The sequence below is a fragment of the Pollicipes pollicipes genome, unplaced genomic scaffold, assembly GCF_011947565.3.
Source record: "Pollicipes pollicipes isolate AB1234 unplaced genomic scaffold, Ppol_2.1 Scaffold_4002;HRSCAF=4701_pilon_pilon_pilon, whole genome shotgun sequence".
Taxonomy (NCBI): domain Eukaryota; kingdom Metazoa; phylum Arthropoda; class Thecostraca; order Pollicipedomorpha; family Pollicipedidae; genus Pollicipes; species Pollicipes pollicipes.
The window spans coordinates 18,382,943-18,402,883 of NW_023596420.1; the positions used below are offsets into that span (position 1 = coordinate 18,382,943).

Consider the following 19,941-nt stretch of genomic DNA (forward strand, 5'->3'; position numbering starts at 1 on the left):
GGCGCATCCCGAACGGACCGCCGGCTCCTTACATGTAACACGAGCATGATAGAATATATCCCGTGCGAGATAATCACCCTCCATAATCTCCGCTAACAAACACATTCCGTTCACTGCGCAGCGGACGGCGTCACGTACCGAGACCAGCCGTGTTCCGATGATCAGGACGACGAGCGAGAGCCCGACGGTGGAGAGCAGCACAGAGAGGCGCGCGCCGCCGCCGGTGGCGTCCGGGCCGGCCGCGTACCCGTCCAGCAGCGCCCACAGACCGGCCGGCAGCTGCCGAGCACGGGCTCCGTTACGCGGCGTGGCTACAAGGCATTCCGGGCGTCTGCGCCGGGCGTCACGTCTCAACGGGAGACTGCAGCGCGCAGCTCTGCCACACACCGGCCTTGTGGCGGGAGGCCGGCTACGGTCGGTTCCGCAAACACCATCACCACCGTCCTGTACCCGGACGGCACTCACACACCAGCCTTTATTACGCTGCGCTCGAATGGTACACGACCACTTCACATCCTTGAGGTCTCATCGTCAGGCAGCGCACAGCGCATACATTTGACTGATTCGTCCACCACTGCTGCGTGCAGCCGACAGTGCCATATCGAGTGCGAATAGCTCAAACACGACAGTGTGGGGCGAGTGCGCGGTGAACAGCAGCTGTGCACGCTTCCCCGTCCCCGCTGGGAGCACCGCTCCGCCCGGCCATCACCACTCACCAGACCGGCGGCCACCTCCTCGGCCAGGCCGGCGGCGGCGCCCTGCTCCGGCGCGCCGTGCCAGGCGTCGCCGTACGCGCTCTCGCCGTACGCGCTGTCGCCGTACGTACTGGACGGCTGCGAGTACGGACTCTCCGACTGCGGCTCGGCGAACGGCTCGTCCCCGACCGGCGCGGCGTCAGTCTCGACGGCCGGCTCGGCGGCCGGGGCCGCGTACGACGGCCGGCGGTAGTCGCGCGACAGCGGGTCGTAGCTGGGCAGCGCGGTCGGGCTAGCGTCGCCTGGAACCGACCGCCGAAGTCGTGAGCCGGCCGCAGGCGCACCAAGCACCGACTTGGAACGCCTGTGAGCGGGACGGGGGAAGCTTTGAACAATGGATGGAACTGCTGAAAATCCGGACTGTGCTACAGTACGCAGTCGTAAGATGGAACAACATGGCTTGAAGCTCATTACCATCAGCTGGTGCTTCGGATGACACATATGAGGGATATAATGCAAGCCTCCAATGTTCCGACATGCCCCGATTGCTTGCTCCAGTAGCCTCACGTTCAGTTCATGCTCAACTACGGTGCATGCACTGCATACGCATAGCAATACGCGTGCACAGAAACCCTAAAAAACTGAGGTTCCAAGTGCGCCTGAAATTTGTGTGCATCGGTCAAACTCAGCATTACCCAACATTCGTCTCTCTTACCACAGAAGATGCCCGCGCCACCAACAAGCACGCCAACTATCGAGCCAGCATGCACCGACTGGCAGCCCCCCGCCAGCGTGCCGTGAGCGGGCCGGACGGCAGTGCGGGTGTTAGTGCCGGCGGCCGTGCGTCCACGCGGTGCGTCCCGGCCCTCACCCAGAGGTGGCCGCCTCCGCTTCAGCTCGCGCACCAGCCGGCGCCGCTCGCGCAGCAGGCCGCGCTCGGCATCCAGCCCGACCGACGCTGCAGCGGCCTCACCGGGCTCCCCACATTCCGACTCGGCATCAGACGGAGCTGTCAGCCGTTCCTCCGACTCAGGCTCGGCACCGTCCAACGACGCTGCCTCTTGTTCCTCCGACTCGGGTTGAGCACCGCCAGCTGGCGCTAAGTGTTCTTCTGCATCAGACTCGGCAGTGTCCACGAGGCTGCGAATCCATCTTCCACGTCAATTTGGCACCTTCACAAGCATCTGTTTGTTCATGCTGCTCAGACTGATCAGTGTCGGGCAAGGCTGTCGTCTGCCAATCCGACTCGGACTGGACGCCACCATCTGATTCTGTCCCCTGCCCGTCCGAGCCCGGCTCCGTCGTAGTGCGCTCCGACAGCCCACCCCAACGCCGTCTGGAAGTTCCCCACCACCTGGGTTCTGATCCCCATCCAGCGCTCCTTGCGCGACCTCTTGTGTCCTCCCATCCACCCACCACACCTGCGGACATCAAGCGGTTCTCCACGTGTCCTGTCGTCACAGGCCGACTGTCTAAAGCCGCCCCATCGTCGTCTCCGTGCTGGCCGTCTAGAGCCGCCCCATCGCCGGCTCCGTGCTGGCTGTCTACGGCCGTCTCATCATCGGCTCCGTGCTGACTGTCTAAAGCCGCCCCATCGTCGGCTCCGTACTGGCTGTCTAAAGCCGCCCCATCGTCGGCTCCGTGCTGGCCGTCTAAGGCCGCCCCATCGTCGGCTCCGTGCTGGCTGCCTAAAGACGCCCCATCGTCGGCTCCACGCTGCATGCCGCCTCGGTGTTGCGTGTCGGCTGTTGTTCGCTCTCCGCCCGGAGCAGACTGTGTGGTGCTCAGACCGACCGCTGCGTCGGGCGTGACCCCATCCGGCCGACCATCACCGCCTGGGCGCCCGTCACCCCCTCCAGTTCCCAGGGCCGAGACCTCCCGCACAGCCTGCCCCTTCGACAGGATCTCGTCACCGCCATGCCCCGGCATCGGCACCCCCTCGGCGGTGTCCTGCAGCGCCTGCCGTCCCGGCCCCGGGACCTCCGAGGCATCGCTCTCCCGGGCAGAGTGCCGTCCGGCGGTCAGGACGGGGGCAGGCGGCAAGCTGCCGTCGTCCTCCGCGGGCTCCGCTGAGCGCTGGTCCCCCGTCTGCGGCGCGACACTGCCCTCGTCGGCTGCTGGCGGGACCACGTTCCCGGTCGAGACGGGAGCGGGCGGCAAGCTGTCGTCGTCCTCCGTGGGCTCCGCTGAGCGCTGGTCCCTCGTCTGCGGCGCGACGCTGCCCTCGTCGGCTGCTGGCGGGATCTTGTTCCCGGTCGAGGTCCCGGCCCCAGGACCGACGGATTGCGCGTGCGGCTGAGAGGCGTCCACACCAGACGTCTGGGACCCCAGATGGGAGGCTGGCGAGAGCTCTACACGGGAGTCAGGGGAGTCCCCCTCACCGGCGGCCGGCGACGGCGCGGCCCGGCCGCTCGCAGACGCCTGGGACCCCAGCTGGGAGGCCGGCCAGTGTTCCACACGGGAGTCAGGGGAGTCCCCCTCACCAGCGGTCCGCGACGGCGCGGCGGTCAGCCCCGGCGGGCCGGGGATGCCGAAACCTGTGCGGACGGTGTGCTGGTCAGACCGGCGCGAGGGACACGCCTGTAGCGTCAACCGCCACCGCCACCGCCACCGCCACCGCCACCACTACCACCACCACCATTATCGACACTGACACCGTCATCAGCCGATCACCAGGCCGAATTCAACGCCGCTTCCTCAGCCTGCGCGGGAGGACTGGCACCGATTACAGTGGAAGTACAGAGGATTGTGCACCTGGGTGGAGGAGGCGAGGGACATTATGCACTGTACAGATCACGAGAAAACATCCACTTACCCGACCACCACACAGCAACATACGGGGACGAACAACACCAAAGCACCTGCCCCGAGGACTCACTGCATCACCGGCTCAGCGCCCGTATGTCTGCTTTGGCCTGACCGCAGTATCGCCGGTTGCAGGTACTCACCGGCCGCCGGCTGCTCCACGGGGTCGGTCGGCTGGTCTTCTGCGGCAGGAGAGGCCGACTCTGGCCCGGCCCCGGACGCCGCCCCCAGGCCCGGCTGCTCGGCGGCCGGGTCGGGCGCCGCGCCCGCATCCGGCGCCTCGCTGGCGGCAGCGGCCGAGTCGGAGTCGGAGGCCGTGTCGGCAGCGGCAGCGGAGGCCGTGTCGGTGTCAGAGGCCGTGTCGGCAGTGGCGGTGGCGACCGTGTCGGCAGCGGCGGCGGCGGCCTTGTCGGCAGCAGCGGGCTCGGCCAGCGGCGTCGAGCCGGCGCTGTCCACGGCGTCGGTACGCGGCGACGAGTCGGGAGCCGGCGGCAGCGACACAGCCGGCTCCTCAGTCGGGGCGACGCCGGCGCCCGGCCCATTCACCTGCACCACCGAGCCCCAGCCGACCGGCTGGGCCGCACTCCGCGGCGGCGCGTCGCCTCCGTCTCGACCCCTGCCACCAGCGGCGGCGGTGGGGCGGTGGTCTCCGCCCGGTCCGGGACCGGCGTCACGGCCGGCGGCGGTGGCATGGCGGCGGGCTCCGCCTCACCCGGGGCTGGCGTCGTGGTCCCCGCCGGCGGTGGGCTGGACAACGGGGTCGCTCCGCCCTCCAGCGCCGACGACACGCCTCCGGCCTCGCCGACGTCCGCCGCGTCTCCCGCCACGTCATAGCCGAGATACTCGTCTTCGTAATCGGTCGTCATTTTATCGCCTGGAAAGTCTCCGCCGGTGGCTTCGACCTCCTCCCCGCCGTTTGCATGCTCTGCGCCCTTCGGCACCGCTTCCAGATCGGCCTTCTGCGAGCCGTCAGTCGGCGCCGGCTTGGCGTCCACGTTCGGACCTTCCGCCTTCTTTTCCGCAGCCATCTCCGGAGCGTCAGCGGCGGTCGGCGGCGTTTGGTGCGGCTCAGCAGCCTGCGATGGCACGCCGGCGGCCGGCTCCGCGCTCGCGCTGCCGAGGGCCCCCGGAGCGCAGCGGCGCCGTCTGGCGACGGCTGCAGCTGCTGCGCCGAGGCACCCACCACGGTGCCGAACAGATTCCGGTGTCCGCCGCTGGCGTCCAAGCCCGGGGCGCCGCTCAGCTGCAGATGCGGGTGCTGCTGCAGCAGCTGACCGGCCGGCTGGAACGCCGCCGCCTGCTGCTGATGCTGCTGCTGCTGCTGAGCCAGCGACAGAACCGATGGCGTCTCCTGGCGAGCCACAGGCAGGTCGGCCAGGGGCTGATGCGCGGTGGGATGACCCTCACGTGACTGCGTGCTGTTCTGTTCGGGTGTGCTCGGCTCGATCCCTGGCTGTTGGGTGCCCCCTACAATCGCTGGCTGGGACTGTGTGTCGGGTTGGGACCCCACCTGGGCTGGCGTGGCACGATGAACCACCTGCTGGCCTTGTGTACTCTGCCCGGCCCCTGTTTTTTCCGGCGTGTTTGGCAACACTGGGGCTTGCTGTTGGGTGTAAGGCAGAGCGTCTGGTTGCTGCTGCAACTTAGGCTGGGTTCCAGGCTGCTGTTCCACTGGCTGCTGTTGCATGCCTGGTTGGACCCCTGGCTGCTGTTGCATGCCTGGCTGGACCCCTGGCTGCTGTTGTATGCCTGGCTGGACCCCTGGCTGCTGTTGCATGCCTGGCTGGACCCCTGGCTGCTGTTGCGTGCCTGGCTGGACTCCTGGTTGCTGTTGCATGCCTGGCTGGACTCCTGGTTGCTGTTGCATGCCTGGCTGGACTCCTGGTTGCTGTTGCATGCCTGGCTGAGCCCCAGGCTGCTGTTTGACAGCTGGCTGGGTGACCGGCTGTTGCTGGCTGGCCGCGAGCAGCTCCGCCTGCTGCTGCTGCCGCCGCTCCCGCAAGGTACGCAGGTACTTGTGATGCCAGTCAGGGGCACGCGTTTTCAACTTCACCTTGCGGTCGCGCCACTCGTGGCTGTACGGATACAGGGGTGTGGCCGGCCGGGCGGCCGGTGGCGGCGGCGCGGCTGGCCGCGGACGTAATGCCTCCTCCACCTCCACCAGCTCTGTTGCTCTCTTTTCTATTCGCTGCTCTCGCACAAATGTCTTGGGTACATAACCTCGGACTCCATTCACCTGTCAACACAAAGAGCTTGGCTTAAAATCATCTTTGGGGTTGGTTGTTCTGTGGTTCCACATTGAGTAAGGCATCCTTTTCTTACTGAATGTGTCTGCCCTGGAGTTGTTCATCATGCTCTGACTGACATAGGCAGAGAACAATTTGGTCACATCCAACCTATGCATACAATAAACCTAACCTAAATGTCAATGCCTTCAGGCTTGAAGATGCATGGCAAGCTCAGTCAGGTTAAGCAATATTTCAGAGGCTTTTCTTCAAGCAATATCAAGCTAATGGTGCAAGGTATTAAGTCCAACATAGAACAAGACATACCCTAGACTTCTTGCAGCTTTTTCATGCTAATGTATACCTAACCAGGAAAATCTATACAGCTGTCAAAAACAAAATGCTGCAAAATTACAAAACACCAGATCAGTGTTGTTTCATACAATGCCACTTACCTCCACACCTAACAAACTGGGATTGTCTCCAGCTGGGTAGCTGTATATGATGACCCTGTCATTGGGCTTCATACTGAGCATTCCCTTTTCCCTTGCTGCATAACGCATCAGGGAAAACCCGTGTGATACAGGAACTGTGGAAGAGATAGCCCAATCACTAGTTAAAGGAATGGAGCACACGAAAAGTTTTCCAATGCCACTTTTTATATAACATTCATGGATACTTATTCTAAAAGGCACCTTTTCACTCACAACTAACACCAAATAAATCATTGCCATTTTTATACATCTTTAGTGATAACTTTATTCACTGGAACACTGTCATGCAGGCACAACTACAGAGAAAATGTCTCTGACAAAAACAATGTGTAGACAATAACAGTTCAAAACTAATGCAAGGTAAAATAAAAACCTTTGCCAAAAAGAAAGTTGTATAAAAGGGCTAGCATGAAGTAAATCCCAAATAGATTTAGCCCAAAACCAGTGTGGAAGTCTTGTAAGTGATGGCAGTAAGATGAACAAAAAGCTGCAGCAGCATTTTACCACATTGAAGTCCTCTGATTCAAAATGTTAACTCCGCCTTAGGCTTCTATCAAAAAGTGACATGCTTAAGCATTGATGATGAAGTTGCCATCTTCACTTTTTGTGAAAGATTCACATTTTGTATGACAAGCCGGCCCATATTTTGCTGCCAATACAGCAAAATAATTCCAGTTTCAGTAATGTTTACACAAGCAGCATAACTCCAGTATTCTTTGCCTAAAAAATGTGATGTACCTGGGGTCCATGCAACATTTTACTTTTTGAGACCCTTGCAATATTTCATGCTGGACCTAGTATCACCAAATTCATTTCAACTATCAGCCATATTTTGTGAGGCTGACCTACATCTAAATATATACTGAAACATCCTGATTTTTATGGCAAATGGCATCTAAAGGAAGTTGGTTTCTTACTTATAACATTCATCCATGCTTTCTGTCACTGCTCACAAGGTGTAACTTTAGCTAAGTGGAGATGTAGTGCTGCACTCATTATGCATAGCAACCATTGTATCCTGCATCAAAAACAATATTCCTTAGATGTGCTATCATTTTAGCTCAGGCCACATCAGTTAAGTACTAAATTTCAATCCTAAGTACATGTGCCATTAACATGCATCCTTGATACATCTAAGCATTACATAACAATAGGAACTATCATGAATAAATATAAAAATTCATCATAGCCAGTGCTCTACTCTAGAAGTACAGGAGGTATGCACAGCAAAAGTATAGAACCATTCATCTCAAGTGAACAAAAAAATATGCTGTAACATATGTTGACAGGGACACTTTTCCCTAAATGCTTTGTGTGAGGTAGTTGCAACACTAGCACCAGTGAGCAACACATAAATAACTTTCATTGAACTTCAGAGATGGTGTATCATCAAACATTCATTAATTCACCTACATGCACCGAGTAACAACAAAGTGAGAGAACAGCACAAGGCATTTCCGGCGCAGCCAGCAGGCATAACAGCCCACTAAAATAAGTCAGCAAGGAATACCACTTACCATTGCATTCTAAATTTGCGCACAATCTATGGCTTGATAATTTCGAGTATATGACACCTATATTACACACGAGAACTACAAAATACAGAGCCCACACACCACGGCACCACTCCATGATCGTGTGTGCCCTGTTGGAACAGTGCTTCCACATTATGTTTGGCAAAATAACAAGTGAAGTGAAAGTATTTCAAGGTTGGCAGTCCCGAGCGCTAATCTTCACTACGGTTTTATCTCGTCACATCATGGCAAACTGACACATTAATCGACCACAATTCAGTTGCCCTCCATCCACTCGGTTCCGCCGCCATAAAGCCAATGTGTAGAGCTCAACTAACGCAAAAGTGGACAACATGCACTTGACAGGCCAAAACAGTAGTCCAGAACAGATCTTAATGGTCTTCAGACTGCATCTGCAAATGGGTTTCAATTTATGCTTGCCTTCTTCGCCATAAAATTTCTGCAGGACTGCAAAGCAGGCTGAATGCTGTGGATTGTTACTTAGGGGTGTCACCGTGGGATCTCCCATTGCGAGATGCCGGGCGGCTCAGTACAAAACGTAACGACCTATCTGACACCAACGACCTTCAGCCTTTTACGCTTACGATCTTTCGGCTGTGAGCAAAGCGACCCTCTAACCACTTTCGAAACGAAACGAAAAATGACGAAACGGAACGAAATGAAGGTTCGACGCAGTCCAAAATTGTGTATCTTTTAGGATGAATGTTATTACACTTTGCTACCATATCACAGCTCACTATATATAAGATAACATGGCGCGCTTGAGTCGAATCAGGACAATGCAAGTTTGCGGAGCCAGGGTTGCCTTTTAAGGGTTCCGGACAGCCAAACTCTCGGGGCACGCACGAGTCTCCAACAGCAGAAGCGATAGCTGTTCCAACAAGCCACGGTGTTCAAACTGTCCCCTTTCTCATTTGTTCGCTTGTTGCACCGGCGACCCGACCGCAGAACCGGGCGTGGAGGCTGTGCTGCCGACTCCAGACGCAGGAGTGGCCCTGCTAGCCGGTAAACAAGGGGAACGACCATAAACAACTGAATGCTCACAGTTGACACTTCAAGAACGGATGCGAACAATTGCTACATGTTGGAACTCTGTTGTTGTTGGTCTTGTGGCGCCACAAATGGACTGGCTTGGCACGGAAATAGATGACAGTGCTCCCACCTTTCTTCCATTTATTGGCCTGTTACAATTGTGATGGCTGGTCCCACCCAATGCTAATTTTATGTAATATGATTGATAGTGAACGCTTCTCTGTTGTGTGTTTATGGATGTCACAGGGAAAGCTATGAATGACTCACTTTCATAATCATTAACTCACATTTGTCTTGAGGAGCAATATATCCCAGGCATCCACACACTTTAGGGTGTTCTATAGGTCTTATGACACACCTTTATGTATACTTGTTTATATGTACCAAACTGTAGCAAACATGCACCCATAAACTTGTGCTTTTTTAGCACTGTGCAAATCACAGTCAATTAAAATTACCCATTTTGTTGATTGCAATAGCCAGACTTCTATCCAAGCATATGGCCACTGGGACAGTACATATATCATGCCATTCCTAGAGTAAGCATGTGCAGCATGTCAATGTCTCTCTGCCTGGTTAACTCAGAAGAAAGGTGGGTTGTGGCCTTGGGCAACTGGTATGATGTTACTGAAGATCCAGATGCAACTTCTTCAGACTCCTGCTCTATTAGCATGTGTGTCAGCCCCATTTCTTGTGTTCCCCCTTAAGCCACTCCAAAATATAGTGCCCTGCTGTATGTGTTTGCTGGCCCATGCATATATACTTCAATTTTTATATGATGTGGGCTAGAAGCAATCACATATAAGCCCTACTGCCTTCTTTTATAGGTTGTTGAGCTTCTGCCTTCAATAAGTTATGGAGATCATTGAAAGAGATGTTTCATCTGCTTGTGTAAAGGAACCAAGTGTGTCCAGCCAGCAGGGGTTCCCGAATATTGTGGCTTGTGATATAGAGGTAAGGAGATGAGCCAAATGTGAATGAATTGGTTGTTTTGTGATCAACTTTTCTGTTTAGCTAATGCAAATGTTATTCATTACAAGTTTTAATTACTGATCCCTGATAACTCCATTCAGTATTTACCTATGCTGCTGATTGTTATTAAGGTTGTTGCACTCATTGCTTTGTTATATTGCTCCATGCCCACTTTGCACCATCTGTTTGCAGAAAAATACCAAGAAAGACCAATATGTCCATGTATGCTTCTGGGAGGCAGACAGCCCCCTCAAAAGAAGATGATGGCATTAGCAATCTGTGGAAAGAATAACTTCAAGGCCTTGACTTGCAGTGCAGGCCACCTCTCCCCCTTTGGTATCATTTTTGGAATGTTTCATACATGAAAGAAAGCCTAATAACTCAGTTGTTGAGGCAAAAACAAGAGTTTTGTGCTTACACAATATTTCTTTTTTTCCATTTTAGGTAGATCAGCATGCCAAGTCAGCTCCTGCAACAGGCAGCAAGAGGAAGAGTCCTGTTTTGCTCGACAAGCAGAGAAACGAAAACAAGAACACGAAAGAAAACCCTCAGCTCCTGTTAGTGGCATCACATCCACATTTGGTAAGCAGTGCAATAAACTAAAGGTTTGCAACAGCTGATATATGACATCTGGGGCTGAGTGGGGCCTCACATGAACTGTGGTGTCAAATCAGTCTGGCCAGAGTACATTGTATGGTACACCAGAAGCTATCAGTGCTGCATCCACTCATCATGGACTGAGTAGTTTTCAGCAACAAGGAGCACAATTTTTGAAACATAGTGCTGTTTAGTGTTTGATTTGTACTCTAGTGAAGGGTGAAATTGGCCCAGTTAGCCCTTTGTTGTGCCATTTTGAAATATATAGCTGCCAGATGAAAACTACCAGAACGGCTGTTTGCATCTACCGAGATGAAAGCAAAACGTTGAATAAATATGAGCCTGCCACGTCGGTCGGCTACTGTTAACAGCCTGGCAAAAGCTGGAAGAGGGCTCCAGGCTGCACGGGTTCCCGGCAATAAACAGAACTTAGGCCCCGCCCAGCGGCAAGCCATTGTGAGTCAGGCCATAGTGATTTGAGCCAAGCTGAAATGCTACAAGGTCTGTACAGAACATTGACATTTGTATTCTAACCTTATCTCACTCTGTGAAGAGAAAACGTTGCAGCAGACTCTCGTGTTCACTTTTTGGATGCAATGCGATCATGCAAAACCCTGAAAGCATTATTCCAAAAATGACGTAGGAGGCGGTTTCACGACAGTCAGCAGTGACCTATGATATGGTTTGTCTGTTCCCACAATCACCTGCACAGTCTTTGTAAAAACAAACTTGTCCCAGTTGTGCCATTTATTGTTAGTACCATTTAGTAGCATCTTTTACATCCACATTTTCACTCATACTTTCTACTGTAATTTTAGCTGGAGTGTCAGGAGTCTTTGTGGTTGTCTTATCACGTGTGAATGAAATTATGTTGGGTGCAAACTTGCCACAGAAAGTCAAATTAAAATCCCCAAAGTCGAAGACAATGCCCGTGGGCTGTTAAGTCAGAACGCATGCACAATCCACGCACATGTCCGTACCCCGAAAAACTTAGGCTTGCGCTTCGGAACAGTGTCGTCTGCCCTGCGGACGACGAGCCGAAAATGGCACCGAGCAGAGCGGCGCGTGCCGCGGCTGTCACGGCGGCGTCCGGCCAGCGTCGCGCGGCGTTGGCGGCGGCGCTACCACTGGCTGAGGTCGACGGTCGGGATGGCCCGGCTGTCGCAGTCGGTGACGGCGTTGGCGGCGGTGTCGGCCACGCGGAAGGCCAGCGGCTGAACGCGCGTGATGCCGTCCACGTTGTCGCAGAGCACGCGCGCCCAGCTGGTGCGGCGCACCTGAGCCAGCTGCGCCCCGGTCAGCTGCCACGGCCGGTCGCCGCCCAGGTCGTAGAAGAAGTTGTCGCCGTGGCGCAGTCGGATGAACTGGTCACCAATGAGACGGCCGAAGGTGCGGCCCAGCGCCACGCCCCGGCAGCGGCCCGCTCCAGGACGCCGCCAACGAACATGTCCACGTCGTCGACGTGTCCGTAGGCGGCGCGCAGGGCGGTGATCGCCTCATCGGGCAGGTCGGAGCTCAGGTCCTCCCAGCGCTGGGCGCGCGGCAAGACCGGCCGCGGCAACGCGCGTCGTTGTACGTGGCCAGGCCGTGGTCGCGGCCGCGCTGGATATTAAGCGCCACCAGGTCGAGCCCGTACGCGTCGCCGTCGCCCTGGAACAGGTGTTCGGTGAGGTCCTCGGCGAAGTAGCCGTCCAGCGCCTGCGCCTGCTGCGCGACCAGGCCTCGTGCCAGCTCGTTGAGCGCTCAAGACGAGTAGAGCAGGTGCGGATCGAAGAAGAAGTCGCGCAGCAGTACGCTGGTCGCGCTGCCGCCCAGCGCGCTGAACATTTTGAGCGTGCCGGACACCATGCTGTGGCCGAAGCGGAACGCGGCCGTGGCGAACTCGTTGCTGATGGACGGGTTCAGCGTCGACATGTACTTCTCCGAGTGGGCAGTGCCGGTGCCCGGCAGCAACTCGTTGCGGGTTAGGAAGTCGGCGTCGAGCAGCGTCGGCAGCCATTCGTTGTAGGTGATGTGCTGCATCTGGGCGACGACAATGCGCCGCGCCTCCTGGAAGAGCCGCTCGTCGTCCCAGGTTGTGTGCCGCGCCGCCAGCGCCGACGCCACGCGGTTGTGCTGGCGCATCCAGATGGTGTGCGTCACCGTCAGGCTGATCTGCTCGTTGACGCGCACATCGCCCGCCTCGAAGCAGACGGTGGTGGCGTTGATGCAGCCGCCGCCCTGGGAGTCGGCCGGCAGCAGGCTGCCCGGCTGAGTACGCAGCCAGCCGCCGCCTAGCTGGCGCAGGTGGCGCTGGTGCGCCTCTTCCGAACCGTACACGTTCGAGCCGTCCAGGAAGTGGGAGAGGACGTTCTGCTGCTGCGCGTCGCGCGTCGCGCCGCACGTCGGCGCCGGCCGCCGGCAGCGAGCGCACGAAGTCCATGCAGGCCTGGCCAGCGGCCCGTAGAACGGATCGGTCGTTGGGATGGTGATCGGCAGACACTGCTGGGTGCAGCTGCTGCGCCGGCAGCGGCAGTCCGGCGTCCGTGCAGCAGGCGATGCCGGCGCCGCCGTCCAGCGAGAAGTGCGGCGTCAGCATCAGGTCGTGGTCGACGAACTGGCCCCACTGCATCACGGAGAGCGTGAAGCGGGCGTCGGGCACGTCCTCGCTGCGAGTCACCGCCTGGCTGACGACGCGGGCCGACGGCAGCTGGCCGCCGGCGGCGGAGCGCGAGCGCGGCTCGAACACGCCGTCATCGTACCGACTGGGCAGCAGGCGGAGCAGCGGCTGGCCAGCCATGCCCAGTTGCCGGTTCTCCGGGTTGTTACAGGAGCCGTCCTGCGTGCGGAAGCTCGGCTGCGATGGACATGCGGGTGTGGTGGGCGCCGGCAGCCGGATCCCGGACCGGGACCTCCGCCGCCGCCGCCGCCGCCGCCGCCGCCGCCGCCGCCGCCCGAACCACCGCCGCCGGTACCGCTGGGGTGTCGGTTCCGCTCCAGCTGGAGCAGCGCTAGACGTGCACTGTTCTGTTGCTCCTCCCTGAAGGGAAACTTGGTGCGGTGGCGGCGCGCCGCACCACGGGCAACACTGCCCTGCTCCAGCAGCCGGCGCTCCAGTTCGGCCTGCCGGCGCAGCAGCATCTCGGGCGAGGGCCGGCCCGGCTCGGCGGCGGCGGGGGCAGCGGCTGGGGCGGCCTGCGCCCGGATCAGACCTGGCAGGGCTCCCAGCACGGCATTCGGCGGCGGCCGGCAGCATACGCCGGCTGAGCCGTCCGCCAGTTGGCAGCTGCTCAGCTCTGGCTGGCCGGCCGGCGCCAGCGGACAGAGCGCTGCCGGCTCGCACTGGCAGCCCGTACTGCCCGTGCTGGCTCCGCCGCCACCCCCGCCGCCTCCGCCTCCGCCGCCTCCGCCGCCCCCCAGGCCGGCCGCCGCCGCCTCCACCTGCGCCGCCTTCCCCGCCGCCTCCGCCTGCGCCGCCTCCCCCGCCGCCTCCGCCTCCGGCCGGCGGCGCCTGTCGTCCCTCTGACGTGCGGCGATCCCGACTGTCAGCTGGCAGCCGACCAGCACCACCAGCATCTGGTGCACAACGACGAACGGTATGAGGGCCATATTGTGACGGACAGTGATGACAACGTCGCTTTTGCAAGAAAACGCAGGCTGCGCTTGAGGGAGAGGATACTTAGGGACCAGAGAGCAACAAAGCATCAGGATAATTGTTTTTTTTTCTGTCCGGCTCCGTCCGCGTAGTTGCTGTAGCAGTCATGGTGGTCCCGGGCACATGTTGGCGTGCAGTAACAGTACAGGACAGTAACAGTGCAGTAAGAAGGGTGTTGTATTACTATGTAACGTTTCAGTGGTTCAGCCAAAGCCAACAGACAACATAGGCACAATTATGCATCACAAGAATATAGGAAACCCTCGTCGCCTCGGTTCAGAACTACAGGTCTGCTACTCTTGCTGAAAATGGTAGTTTGTTTTATGGAACATCTATATGTAGTAGATACGATATATAAATACACACACACACACGCGCGCACGCACGCACGCACGCACGCACGCACGCGCACGCACGCACGCACGCACGACGCACGCACGCACGCACGCACGCACGCACCACGCACGCACGCACGCACGCACACGCACGCACGCCCCACACACCACACCACCCACACCCACACCGCACACCCACACGCACACGCACACGCACACACACGCACACGCACACACACACCACACACACACACACACACACCCACACACACACCACACACACACACACACACACACACACCACACACACACACACACACACACACACACACACACACACACACCACACACGCACACGCACACCACACCCACAACACACCACACCACACCGCACACGCACACGCACACGCACACGCACACGCACACACACACCACACGCACACCACACACACGCACACACACACGCACACGCACGCCACGCGCACCACACACGCACACACGCGACACACACACACACATTGCAACTAGCCGTGCTTGACAAGGGCTTTGAAGACGAGGTCATTCCTGAACAATTATTTGTTCAACTGTGTTGTTGCAAGTTATAGCGGCAATTGCAGCTGGTCCTGGAAGATTTGATGCTGAATCCGCATGTGCCGATGCGTGCATGCGTGCATGCTCGTGTGAATGAGTAGGTATGTGCGTGCGTGAGGACGTGCGTGAGGACGTGCGTGCTTTGGTGCATGCATGCTTGCTTCAGTATGTGTTTCGGTACGTGCGTGCTTGGTGCGTGCGTGCCTGCACGCGTTTTTGCATGCGTGTGTGTGGAATCGTTCATGACGTTAGGCGCATGCTGCCTCCACAATCTGGTGAACCACACTTCGATCCTAGAACTGCAATCACAGGGGCTGTCGCCGATCAAAACGGCTCTGTTGGAGCACAGTCCACGGCTCGGCTAGCCGCAAGCTGGGTGGGGGCCGCGCAAACCATGATCCCAAATACTCACCACTGCCGCTGCACAACGCATCTTGGCTGCTAGAGGCACGCTGCACAGCGTTGTCGTCGCCGGGGAGCGTCGTAGCTTTATATACGACGGCGGGGGCGGCACGCACATGTGCCGCCGTCCGTCTGTCCTGCATGTCACGCACAGCCCGCTGCGGCGGCACGGCCCGCCCTCCGAGGCGCAAGAGCGGGGCCGGCCACGCGGCCGCCGGCGCACGCGGCCGACAGCCGGCGCCGCTGGTCAGCGTGCGCACCCGCCGGCACACGGATAGGGCGCCTGTGGTGTTTTAAACGAGCGCTAGTTGGCGCTCAAGACGAGAGGCCGCACTCATAAGGCATGAGCTGCATTTAGATTGTACCAGGGAGGTGTGTTTCGGCTGGGGTTCCAGTTGAATTATCTGATGCATTAGTGATTCTGCTGGATCGCCCAAGCTCCATGTGATCCTCCGCCACTGTTGGAGTTGTTTACTACGCCTTTGCTCCGATGTAGAGCACACTGCTCATGCTGGTTTGCCTCTTTCATTGTCCTCGCAACCTGTCGTGTTGAGACAAATGAATGTATGCAAATTGTACTTGTTGGCAGACAAAGGAAAATGACGACGTATATGGTAGCACCTGTTTGCAGATAAGAGGAAATGGCGACGTATTTCCGTATTTTGTATATCTTTTCAGCATTATGAGCGTGGAATAAGGAATGCCCATGCAAGAGCGAGTTTTTAAACTTGATTTGGGATTTAAGGCCCATCGTAAAGCATAACACTAAAAATTGCCACCCCTGCAAGCGATGTCCAAATAACTCATTCAAGGATCTCAAGCGATGTCCAATAACTCATTCAAGGGTCCAATTTCGTATTCAGCTTGGGATAGCTTCAATCTCCACCCCCCACCAACTGTTGGGTGGCCCCAGCCAGCCAACTTTGGGATGAAGGTGGACCAAATAAATCCAGGGAGAAACACGCTTGTTGGGTATATTGGGGGCAAGTCGAGCCATTTTACACAGTTCATCCTCCCAGCTCACTTTGCGAAACTACACCCCTGCTTTCATTTGTACCCCGTGGCCTACTTTCTTGACGCTTGTGTTCTAACTGACTCTTTCATTGGCTACATTCACAAATAATTTTGCACTGAAGAAAGGCATTCTCGCCCATGTCTGGCGGGCGCTGATCAGGACGTGAGTGCTCTGGCGGCCGCTGATCAGCGCATCGCGTTCTGACGCGTAGACGGCGGCTGCGCTCTGGCGGCCGCTGATCAGGGCGTTCTGTTCTGACCCGCAGACGGCGACAGCGCTCTGGCGGCCGCTGACCGGGTGTCGTGTTCTGACCCGCAGACAGCGGCTGTGCTCTGGCGCCGCTGACCGGGGCGTCGCGTTCTGACCCGCAGACAGCGGCTGTGCTCTGACGGCCACTGACCGGGCGTCGCGTTCTGACCCGCAGACAGCGGCTGTGCTTGGCGGCCGCTGACCGGGGCGTCGCGTTCTGACCCGCAGAAGCGGCTGTGCTCTGGCGGCCGCTGACCGGGTCGTCGCGTTCTGACCCGCAGACAGCGGCTGTGCTCTGACGGCCACTGATCAGAGCGTCGCGTTCTGACCCGCAGACAGCGGCAGTGCTCTGGTGGACGGCTCCGGCTTGGGCTCAGCTCATCAGGCGATCGCATCCACCAGCAGAACGTGGCCGCTCTGGTGGCCATGTCCGAAGAAGAGCGACTCAACGCCCAGCGCGAGCTGGGCAGCCAGTCTGGATCCCAAACTGATGGAGTTTGTCAGGCAGCGGAGAGCCCGGCAGGACCAGGAACGCGTCAAGAGGCCGCCCCTCGCGCCTGCCGGTGATGGGCAGGCGTCGGCTACCGCGGAGCAGCCCATGGAAGAGTTCACCACGCTGGAGGCGGGGGAGTCCGAGATGGCGGCGGTCACAGACTCGCCGGCCGCGGGGCGATGCGGCGCCAGCGCCGGAAGTGGGCGAAGACCAGGCGATGGAGCAGCTGGAACGGGTGAAGGATCAGCTGCCCATCGACCTGGCCGAGGCCAGGCGGAAGTGGCCGCACATGGATCACGTCGAGCCGGAGAAGCTGCTGTGGATGACGCAACTGCCGGCGCCGAAGGTGGAGCACGGCCAGACCGGCTTTGTCGCCCGCTTCGACTTCGAAGGTTGGTGGGTGGGCAGTGCCAGACGGATGACACTACATGGCTCTGCAGAGCGCCGGCGTCTGCGCCCGTTGAGAGCGAGGGGAGGGGCGGAGCGGTTTGATTCACAAGCGATTTCACGACATCTCGTGTCTACCGGGAAAGGACCTCTTGCCTCTTTGTATGTAAAGAATGCGTAGCTCATGCCATGGTGCACCACTTCCGCGGAGCACAGTCGACTTTATGTTGAAGATCAACTCATTTTCTTAAGCTGGTTGTCGGGGTGTGTCCATTGTCGTGTAAATGGACAATGGACATAGCTTTTTGTCGAGGTTGGGGTCTTGTTTTATTGAAACAATGTGTTCAGGTAGTGCGTGGTAGCCCACATGGATTATTTCAGGATAGCAGGATAAAGTTGACGAAGCACAGAAGGCTTACACTCGGAGCTGTATTACGTTATACTCGTAGCGTTGGCTTTTGACATTGTTCTTTGCATGCTTCTATATCTTCCTGGGCTTGGAAGGTAACTTATTACGAGTCACTTATGCTGCTTTTGCTGACGTACATGTAAGATTGCATAACTTTCAAACTTCGACAGCTCATTTTTCGTTGTATATTAAGCGTTTGTTTTACAATTTGGGAGCACGTTTGCCACTTGCTGACATATCCACTGCGGAAACGTTAATCTTCGACGGATGAGTTTGCAGCACCGCCTACGCCAATGCGTTTGACACTGCTCACGAGACGACCCCAAAAATAGGCTGACAGCACAGGGACTGAAAGGTTCTCCGTGGAAATCCAGGGTTCAGAAGGAGCACACGAAGAGGGTTAACCGGCTTTGCGGAGGTCCGATGGCTGCTTGTCCCACCCGCACCTGCACCCGCACCCGCACCCGCACCCGCACCCGCACCCGCACCCGCACCCGCACCGAACATGTCGAGTACAAAAGCATGTGTTGCTGGTCCGCGTTAGTGCGCGGCAGCGCCCATCGTCGCGCCGCCGCTGAACTGCAGCACTTGTCGCCGAGCCGGAGGGCTGTGGAGTGTACACACCCACAGCCGGAGCCGCTCCGCCAGCTGAGCGCTGACGGGCGCTTCTTAAGCCGCGAGACGGCGGCAGCGGCGCGTGACTGGCTCTGCTGTCCGCGCAGGCGCACTGCTGCCGTTCGCCGCCGCGCCGCCGGCACACAGCGCGCTCTACCACCACGGCCAGGAGCCGGGCCGCGCCGGCTACACGGTGGACGAGCTGTTCCGGCTGATACGCTCGGCCGCGCAGCAGCAGCGCGTGCTCGGCCTCCAGACGCTGGCCAACGTACTGCGCAAGGTAGCGGGCGACGGCTGGTCGGCAGGCGGCGCGCCGCCGACTTGACCATGTTACTCGTGGTAGGGTACACTTTTGCTGAACAAAGATGAGAACTCTGAAAACGCAAGCAGTCGCAAAGTATTTGGAAGGAAAGGCCTCCATAAAGGCTGCAAACATGACTCATGTGATAAGTATTTGGGGTATGGTGAAGGGGTAGCGCTCTCATGTGGTGCATAGGTAAACTGTCAGAATAAGACTGGTTGCCATTACCAGTTGTGCTATGCTGCCCAACCTAACTCGTGGATGGGCTCTGTACAACTTAAGTGTTCTATAGGATATCGAGTTCACAGATTTCGTTTCAACTGAACCTGGACCAAAATCATTCTGCACTTAAAATGAACGCGCATTGACCACTGCACCGGCTCACTCTTGGCATTGGCTGCTGCAGCGTCGTGGCCGGACGGTGTGTGTCTGACGCACCGGCGCGCCGCGGCGTCGGCAGGCCAAGTGGGCGTGTACGACGGCGTGCTGGAGCCGCCGCTGCTGGGCCGGCTGCTGGACGCCGGCCTGCTGCTGCTGCTGCGCTTCGCTGTGGATGACGCGGCGCGCCGGTCATGACCGCCGGGCTGGCCGCCCTGGAGGCGCTCATCGAGAGTCGGCCGGACGAGGTGGGTCCTGCAGACACAGTCGATGGGACGAGGTGAGTCCTGCAGACACGTCGATGGGACGAGGTGAGTCCTGCAGACACTGTCGATGGGACGAGGTGTGAGTCCTGCAGACACTGTCGATGGGACGAGCTGGGTCCTGCAGACACTGATCGGACAAGTGGGTCCTGCAGACACTGTCGATGGGACGAGCTGGGTCGTGCAGACACTGACGGTCGGACAAGATGGGTCCTGCAGACAATGTCTGTGGGACGAGGTGGGTTCTGCAGACGCTGTTGATGGCACAAGCTGAGTCCTGCAGACGCTGACGGCCGGACGAGGTGGGTCCTGCAGGCACAGTCGATGGACGAGGTGGGTCCTCTAGACACAGTTGGCCGGACGAGCTGGGTCTCGCTCGGTCGGGAATCCAGTTCGTCGGATTCGCCCAGCTTGCCCCCGTTCGCCTCCACAGCCCAGCTCCGCACACGCTGTCGGCCGGTCGGTGTCATTGTCCGCGTGGTCTGACCGATCTTACGGCATTTGGGACTGTCAC

The 19,941-nt window shown here is 58.2% G+C and overlaps 3 protein-coding genes and 1 long non-coding RNA gene across 4 annotated transcripts in view; 2 read left to right on the forward strand and 2 right to left on the reverse strand.

Moving 5' to 3' along the window:
- The window catches only part of LOC119094193 (glutenin, high molecular weight subunit PW212), an 8,908-nt gene extending 1,038 nt beyond the window's left edge, over window positions 1-7,870 (reverse strand). The window contains exons 1-9 of the mRNA XM_037217268.1: window positions 7,737-7,870; window positions 6,181-6,314; window positions 4,618-5,736; window positions 4,291-4,528; window positions 3,644-3,682; window positions 3,179-3,232; window positions 2,580-2,812; window positions 1,567-1,687; window positions 934-997 (exon numbers count right to left, since the gene is read on the reverse strand). Of these exons, the coding sequence (XP_037073163.1) occupies window positions 934-997; window positions 1,567-1,687; window positions 2,580-2,812; window positions 3,179-3,232; window positions 3,644-3,682; window positions 4,291-4,528; window positions 4,618-5,736; window positions 6,181-6,314; window positions 7,737-7,851 (2,117 nt within the window). The 5' untranslated portion in view covers window positions 7,852-7,870. The remainder of the gene's footprint in view (window positions 1-933; window positions 998-1,566; window positions 1,688-2,579; window positions 2,813-3,178; window positions 3,233-3,643; window positions 3,683-4,290; window positions 4,529-4,617; window positions 5,737-6,180; window positions 6,315-7,736) is intronic.
- Window positions 7,871-8,547: 677 nt separating this feature from the next.
- LOC119093306 (uncharacterized) lies at window positions 8,548-10,254 on the forward strand. Its single transcript, XR_005093631.1, has 3 exons — window positions 8,548-8,759; window positions 9,614-9,740; window positions 10,203-10,254. It is a non-coding gene; the product is annotated as an uncharacterized LOC119093306 (long non-coding RNA).
- Window positions 10,255-11,476: 1,222 nt separating this feature from the next.
- Window positions 11,477-13,134, reverse strand: LOC119094194 (chorion peroxidase-like). Its single transcript, XM_037217270.1, has 6 exons — window positions 13,097-13,134; window positions 12,838-13,021; window positions 12,150-12,713; window positions 11,922-12,062; window positions 11,801-11,886; window positions 11,477-11,618 (listed from the first exon to the last, which is right to left on the reverse strand). Exons 1-6 carry the CDS (start codon window positions 13,132-13,134, stop codon window positions 11,477-11,479), a joined length of 1,155 nt encoding a protein of 384 aa, XP_037073165.1.
- Window positions 13,135-17,291: 4,157 nt separating this feature from the next.
- Window positions 17,292-19,941, forward strand: part of LOC119094195 (RNA polymerase II-associated protein 1) — a 10,765-nt gene continuing 8,115 nt past the window's right edge. Inside the window, exons 1-3 of the mRNA XM_037217271.1 lie at window positions 17,292-17,466; window positions 18,593-18,778; window positions 19,247-19,291. Of these exons, the coding sequence (XP_037073166.1) occupies window positions 17,292-17,466; window positions 18,593-18,778; window positions 19,247-19,291 (406 nt within the window). The remainder of the gene's footprint in view (window positions 17,467-18,592; window positions 18,779-19,246; window positions 19,292-19,941) is intronic.